The 7,681-nt window shown below is 54.0% G+C and overlaps 1 protein-coding gene across 1 annotated transcript; it reads right to left on the bottom strand.

Annotated features, from left to right (window-relative positions):
- Position 1: 1 nt before the first annotated feature.
- On the bottom strand, positions 2-2,940 carry LOC103252447 (mitoferrin-2). Its single transcript, XM_008051069.2, has 3 exons — positions 2,712-2,940; positions 1,706-1,762; positions 2-538 (listed from the first exon to the last, which is right to left on the bottom strand). Exons 1-3 carry the CDS (start codon positions 2,932-2,934, stop codon positions 21-23), a joined length of 798 nt encoding a protein of 265 aa, XP_008049260.1. The 5' UTR covers positions 2,935-2,940; the 3' UTR covers positions 2-20.
- Between the last annotated feature and the right edge of the window lie 4,741 nt (positions 2,941-7,681).

The raw sequence follows: 7,681 nt of genomic DNA, 5'->3' as shown, positions 1-7,681 counted from the left end.
GGGCTCGGTCCAGTGCGACGTCACTTGCCCGCCCGCCACTCTTCCTGCCGCTGAGTGATCAGGTATTTGAAGAACTCGTACACAGACCACGCTATGGCCGTGGAGGGGATCTGGTAGATGACGCGCGCCTGCACCCCTCGGAAGTAGGCGGTCAGCCCGCCCACTCGGTACACCGTCCTGAAGGCACCAGCCAAGCCTGTGATGTGTCCTGTCACGTTTGAGTTCAAGGCCAAGGACTCCTGGGTGTTCAGCAGGGTCTTGCAAACGTCCAGCGGGGTCGTGGCCGCGGCAGCCACGGCTCCTGCACACGCCCCGGAGAGCACGTGGGAGCTGGGGTTGTACCGTCTCTGGGGGTTCAGCTGCTCCTGCAGGAACTCGTAGGCCATGAAGTGGATGGCCTGGAAGGGCACGTTCATGGCCAGCTGCGTGGTGTAGCTGCGGTAGAAGGCCCCGGCCCCTTCATTCTGCCACACTGCCCGCACACAGTCCGTCACCCGGTTGTACGGCGAGTTGTACATCTGCATCCGCTGCTTGACCACTGGCGGCGCCGTCAGCGAGGAGGGAAGCGGTGGCAGCACCCGACGGCCACCAGGGCGTCCACACGCAGAGCCGGGCAGTGGCAGGTCAGCCCATGGCATGGAGAGAGAAAAAGCACGTGTGAGCTGCCGGTTAGCCTGAGGAGTGACCGCTTCCCTCTTCGGAAGGGAGGGAGGAGGCGGAGGGCTGGTCAAGAGTCAAAAGACAACACAGAGTAAGAAGTCGAGAAAGCCGATCCGCCAGGGCTGCTTTCCACCCGTCCGCACTCAGGATCTCGGGGTCTCCTTGAAACAAGAGCCCGCCCGTCATCATCTTACCTTTTTACAACTCCCGACAAGACACGACTGTGACGTGGCCATGACAATGAACACAGAGCCCTAACACTGCCAGCCTTAGGTCCTATGGGCACCTCTTCTGGACACGAGATGGCTATCTGTCCAGAGAGGAGGAGGAAGGGCTACCCGAAAGAAAGCAAGAGTCTTCGCCAAGGACAGTGTGGCTTTGCTGCCAAAACTCTGCCACTCCATCAGGCAGATGCCACGGCATGAGCTCCGCAGGACTGCAGCCTCGCCGTGGCCCTTTCCACCGTGGCCTCGCCCAGGCAGAAGAAGAGTATGGCGACTACGCTGCCCCCTCATATTGGTCCGGGGCCTTGTTCTCACACTGGGAATGTTTCTGGAGAATTTTCCTTCCACTAAAACGCAAAGATCCAAGCCACAGTGCGGCAACTGAGTTCTACGACCTAGCCTTTCGCCCCTACCTCAACCATCGCCATTCCAGTAAGGGAGGCCACATAGGTAAGTGTCAATCCCTGCAGACCACGTGGGGCAGGGAAAAAAGAAGTTGAAATCATCTTCACCTCTTGAAGAAAAATGAAATAACCTGCCAGGCTTTCAGGACATGTCAAATCTACCGCAGAGGGACTTCCAAGGCCCAGGAACGGGCCACGCACAGCCAGGCCTTTGCCAGGGAAACCCTGAGAGCAACTAAATCGCAGCCCACAGGCTCCCTGACCAAGGGTACCCAGCTCAGGGAGGGGGCGCCCTCTGGTGGCCGGCACGCACAGGCCTTCCCACCCCAAGCGACCAGCTCCCTGGCTTCCTGCAGACCGAGGGCAGGGAAGGGCCGGGCGGCGGCGGCCCACAGGCACAGGCCGACAGATCATTACCTTCTGCTGGATTCATGGCCGCATCGTGAAGCAGCGTCGCCACACACCCGGCCGCACCTGCAAACAAGAACGCGCCTGCCACATGAGGCCCGCAGGGGCCCCGGTGGGGGAGGGCGTGGCGGGAGCCAGTCAGGGAAGTGGGGACCCGCCGCTCCCAGCTCCTCGCAAGGAATGAGGGCACTCGCTCCCGCCCGCCCCTTAGTAGGTGCCAATGCACACGCCACATCTCAGAAGCCGCCCAGACTCATCACCGAGGATGCTTGAGGACATGCAGCCCGCACCCAGGCAGGAAGCCGGCACGCTACCGCTACCACCACCACCCCCTTGGAGAGCCCGGGCCCGGGGCCAGACCTCCGCCGCAGGACCTGCCCTCATCCTCTTGCCTCCGGGCCGCCCAGGCATCCCCAGGCCCTGTCGTCTGTCCACCTGGCACATGCCCCCGGGGCCTGGCCTCCTCCAGGCCCGCCCTCCCGCTCTCAGCTCGGTTGCCAGACAGTCCTGAACACCCAGGCTGCCATCCTTCCCCTACCCCCTCCCCCGTCTCTCCATCCCGCTCCCGGGCCCCACCCCCTTTGCTCGTGGAGGCTTTGTCCTCATCTCAACCACACAGGCTGCCTCTGGCTAGCTGGGATCCTGCACAGGTGAAGCAAACAGGGGCTTCCTGAGTGACAACGGGCAGCCGGGTCACCGCCAGCCCTGCCCTCGGGAGCAGGACACCGCCCAACTGTCAGGAGCGACGCCGCAGGGGTCGTGCAGCATGTTCCCACATCACCAGGGCACTGGCCACGGACACCAGGGAGAGGGCAAGAGGAAGAGCCAGGCTGGCAGGTAAGGGAGCACAGGGACGCCCCCTGTCTGCAAGCGCCGGATTTGGAAGGCCCTCCCCTGCAGTCTGGCCCGCCACAGCCCAAAGCTTCAGCTCCAGACCAGGCTGAGGCTGGAGGCACAGACAGCAGCCAAGCCGTGAGCCGGGAGGGTGAGGGAACCCCACAGGAAGGCTCAATACCGTTGGCAATATGGCTATTGCCCCCGGGGTGGATTACGTCACTCAGTGTCTTTTTTAACTTTTCGTAGCAGGCAAAGTAAAGGGCGTGGGCAGGCCCCGCGCCGGTGGCCGTGACGTTCAGCCCCCGCATGGGCCTCCACAGGCCTTCGGTTCTTATGATCCTCCAGAGGGCCTCCAGCACGTTGCGATAGCGGGCGGCTGGGTCTGGCTGAAGACTCTGCATCCGGGTCTGAAACGACAGCAGAAGCCAAGGTCAGTGACGCCGACTTCCCACCCCACCGCCATGCTCAGGCTCCAGGCCTGGGCAGGCCTCTGACGTGCAACGGTGCCAGCCTGCGAGAGGGCACCTGGCCCCGAGCTACATTTCCTTCCACACCTGCAGCCACTCTCCACGCCTGGGTCTGGCGTTTCTGGCCATCTGTGACCCCAAGAGTGGAAGAGCATGACTTTCCCTGCAAATATGGCCATGTGACCAGGGGCCTGGAACTCTGAGACGACGCACGGTCCCGGCAGCAAACCTCCAGCCTGTGTTTCAGGAGACACTGCTTTTGTGCCTCAAGACACTCAAGCTAAGTGTTTTACAACGGACACTACGTTCCAGGATTGACTGTCTACAACCCACCGGGTGCTTCGTTTCTACTGACTGACCTGGCCCTGCCTCCCGACAACACCCCACACTGACTCAAGATGACGGCTCATCTCCGGATCCCGCAAAGACTGTTTGGCACTGGCAGCTGGGTCTGCCCCGAGAGTCTTGGCAGAAGTAGCATTCCTAATAGATGCAGCTCTCATCTCCTGGGAGAGAAAGTCTACCCTGAAACTGTGACGGTGGGGACTGCCTAGCTGGGACAACTTGGTCTCCCATCCTGAAGGGCCCTTCTAGACTTCTCATCTAAATGGACGGAATCCCCAAACTGGCATTAGCAAATACAATCAGTGAAATGTAATTCTCGGACTCTCTAGAAGGTTCAAGGATTGGCATACAAGCATCTGGCAGACACTCTGTATGACACTCCTGGACAGCATCTTATTAAAATTTGGGAAATTAATCTTATTTGAAACACTTCTCCCAATTAGACCTTTTCTGAAGAGTGAGTCTCCCCAGGAAATCTCATCCACTGACTCATTTCAAGGTTAAAGTAGCATGGGAACTAACGGTTAATATGAAATCAATGTCTGGGAAAAAATCAATGTCTAGTGCCTGGCACACAATAGGCACTTAAGATTTGTTTGCTGAAGGAATGAATGAACCTTTTGTTGCACAACTGTAACAAGCAGGCCACTGGAGAGCCAACAGGAGGCATCTGATGCCCAAATAGAACTTAAGCTCCTGCTTCATCCCAATCACTAGATTCAGCTTGGACGCCAGAGCCTGGCCCATCTTTTGGCCACTGGGAACCCAAGGGTAGTGTGTTCTCAAGAGCACAGGAGAAAAGAAACTAACCAGATTAGCAGGTCTTGGTTAGCCACAAGCAATCTACATTCCTCTGGAGTTACTTTCTCCTGCCTGCTACCAACTAAAAAGGGAAGCTTAAAGGTGAATTACCGGAAGTTCAATCAGAAGTGTGCCACAGCGCATCAGTTATCACAATTTGATACATTCTTCTCTACTTCTCAGAATAACAAACCAACCAGGACTTTCCCACAGGGTGTGCTTCCTGACCTTTCACATCATCCAAGGGGTCTAAAATCTCTCAGAAGAGCTGCTTCACAGACTGTGGATCTATGCTTGCTACAGCCACTAATAAAGATGAACTGGGCCTGGTGGCTTCAGATTTATGTGTTCCCGTGTGTCTTTTCACACCTGATCTCATATAAGGGGAATGTTCAGAAACTGCATGGCTCTGCTGGGGTCAGTGGCATATCTGCCAACCAGTCTTGGCAGGTCTGGTTCTAAGGCCTGCAATTTCTTCATCCCTGGGTAAGCTACGCTGAACACACATCTAAATCTAATGATTGGACTCAGTGAAAACATTCCCTATGGAGAGGACTTGGGCATAAGCTCTGCCAGATATCAAAATGAACGGGGTTGCCCAAATATGAGGGCTAGTAAGTCCATCTTTTATAGAAAGATGAAATCTCTAAGCAAGAATTTACGAAGCTTCCGATATAAAAAATCTCTGCCTGTCTTTGAAGAAAAGCCAACAAACAAGTAGGGAGGTAAGTGGTTTGGTTTAAAAAAAAAAAAAGCCACATTGGAGTCAAAAAGTCTGAGCCTGACTCCCAGCTTTGCTAGGTATGTGGTCTTGGGTATGCCACTTAACCTCTCTGAGCTATAACATGAGGCCAAGAACAGACTCACAGGGCTATTGTAGGGATTAAAGAGATAAGGCCTGGAAAAGCCACTGGTGAGTTACATCATGCTATGCATATAAGGCTTTCTAGTGTATTCAAATATGATCCTAAGATATATTTGTTCACATCTAAGAGCTGACAGATCATTGTCTCTTGTATAAGTTATTTCACAAATATGCACAGGTAACGAAGTGACTCTTAACCAGTAATCAGTCAAGTTTAATTTTGTATTTCGGGTTTTCACTTCAGGAGTTTCTCTGCGGCTATAATGGCTTACGTGTTCAGCTGTTAAGCCGAAGGTCACCTGTTCAGGGACAAGCTCTGCTGTGAAATTCTGTGCAGGGTTTGGTTCTTGAAATCTGCTTTTGGGAGGCTACACTGAAGGCTTCAGGGCTCAAATCATAACTGCGCCACTTAAACTCGTGACCTTGGACAAGGCACTTAACTGCTCTCTAAGCCTCCTTTCTTCAACTGCAAAATAATGAAAATGGTGTCTACTGCAAGGATTAAATGAATACATGTACATAAGGCACTTCAGATCCTGTTTGGCACACAAGAACAATTAGCATTTATTAAATGCTTATTATTAGATGCAAGAAAACCAAAGAAGCCACCGTTCCCACTCCCTAACCTCTCTTAAGTAAACATACACATAACAGCCATCTACACCTGGAGTTGAGAGCTTGATCTCCCTCTGCTCCTTCCCTCTTTAATTTATTGTATAAGTAGCTATTTGCTTCGCCACGACAGAGTCAACACCAGCACGTGGATGATGGGTGGGGACTTGGCCAGATGACTAAGAAGGGTTCTCATTGCTTGTCCCTAGATACAGTGTGGTATTCGCCTCTGAGGCCCAGGAAAGGAAACTGGGATTTATGTGGGCTCCCAAGCCTCGCTCCGAAGGCCACGGAAACAGCGGGCTGAGGAACTACGGTCCAGCAAGGCTGTGCTGACTTCTCACAGCCCCTCCCAAGGATACTTAAAGTCAACCTGACCCTGATAAGCGGCTGGGGATGGAAGGCGTTTGTGCCAGGGGGCAATGTCAGCTTTCACTGGCCACCACTGCAGCTGCCCGTCAGGCTGCAACACGGAATCTCAGAGTAAGGCCGGGCTGCTTTTCCGCTCCATTCATTCCTGAAAAGGAGGAAAGCTGCCAGGGCACAAGTGAACCGGGAAGCCCTTGCTGAAGGAAGGGTTCTGCCTTTTACCTTCATGCCGGCATATTTGTGACATTTAACATACTCACTGACACTAAATCACACAGTCTCACGCAGGTCTTCCTTCTAGTCCTTTAGATTCCAGCATTACTGGCAAATGAAAGTGATTCTTCCGAAGTTTGCATATTTCTGAAGACTTCTGAGCATTTTCTTTCCAAATCAAGTAAGTATTTCTTTAACATAAGGCCTTGAGGCATGACTGCAATGTTGTATGACTAACTGTTCAAAAACGAAAATTCCCAGGCGTATGCAAATGAATGAGAGCTGTCCTTCAAATGGTTACCTTGCAAGGCTGTGAGTGACTTATGGCAGCAATGCTGTGGTTACGCAAAACGTGTCTGGGACTGCCCCTCAATGGGTTTACAGGCCTCAGGAGGAAATCAGCCTCCCTGCCTTCCAGGCCAAGCAGCAAAACCACTGTGACCTGCCACTCTACCCCCTTCTTTGACCCCGAGTGGCTTCTGTTACTACAAAATGAATCCTATCTCATCAGGGGACAAAGATGCCCCCAGGAAAAATATGCACCCTGACACTCCAGAGACAGTTCTTTTTTTTTTTTTTTTTTTGAGTCGAGGCCTCACTCGGTCGCCTAGGCTGGAGTGCAGTAGCACGGTCATGGCTCGCTGCAGCCTTGAACTCCTGGGTTCAGGTGATCCTTATGCCTCAGCCTCCCAAGTCGCTGGGACGACAGGAGTACACCACCATGCCTGGCTAATTTTTTGATTTTTTTTTGTAGAGACAGGGTCTTGCTATGTTGCCGAGGCTGGTCTCAAAATCCTGAGCTCAAGCAATCCTCCCACCTCAGCCTCCCAAAGTGTGGGATTCCAGGTGTGAGCCACCACACTGGGCCTCCAGAGGCATTTCTAACAGAGGGATTCATAAATGTTCACAGCAGTAAAAGCACTATAGAGAGTAGGGAGAGACCCTCCCATTATGTTGTAACGGGACAGTGGTCAATAGGAGTACTAAGTCAGCCCGATTATCACATTGTACTTTGAAGCCAAGAAATGATTTCTGCTGCTTTTCCTGACCCGTCTTTCATTCACTTATCCTGAAACACAGTACGAGACCCTGCACCACTCAGGCTAAACACAGTGTGGCTATTTTGCAGCTATGTCGCTCTAACCTTCGGACAGGCGGCGTGATCGGCCCACGAGTCCTTCAACGCGCAGTCTACACATGCTGTCTACGCACCGCGTGTAACTCTGACGCTCGGTTGCCGACCCGTTGTGCGTTTCAACGTGGTTACTTCTCTCACATCCGTTTCCCCAGCCGACCGGGCCACCTAGGAGTCCAACGTCTGCCGCAGTCCCCTCTGCGCAGCCCACGTCCCACGGGGACTGGGCCCTCGTGAGCCGGGGTCCTCGCCGCGTGCTAACGCACCCCCGCCCACTCCACGTCACTCTCCAAGTTCCGCGAGCGCTTCCCCGCGTCCTCGTCCAGCCACGGAGGACACGG

This window comes from Carlito syrichta, unplaced genomic scaffold, assembly GCF_000164805.1.
Source record: "Carlito syrichta isolate Samal-C Ts95f unplaced genomic scaffold, Tarsius_syrichta-2.0.1 Scaffold158889, whole genome shotgun sequence".
Lineage (NCBI taxonomy): Eukaryota > Metazoa > Chordata > Mammalia > Primates > Tarsiidae > Carlito > Carlito syrichta.
Note: the sequence above shows the minus strand (reverse complement) of the source record. Positions and strands in the feature narration are given on the sequence as shown.

What these genes read in the sequence shown, in the direction of transcription:
- LOC103252447 (XM_008051069.2), bottom strand. Translation starts at nt 2,934, where the DNA reads ATGCAGAGTCTTCAGCCAGACCCAGCCGCCCGCTATCGCAACGTGCTG. An exon ending in CAATAGCCATATTGCCAACG is followed by an intron (nt 1,763 to 2,711) that starts GTATTGAGCCTT and finishes TCTTGTTTGCAG; the next exon opens with GTGCGGCCGGGTGTGTGGCG. An exon ending in GGCCATGAATCCAGCAGAAG is followed by an intron (nt 539 to 1,705) that starts GTAATGATCTGT and finishes CGGCGCCGCCAG; the next exon opens with TGGTCAAGCAGCGGATGCAG.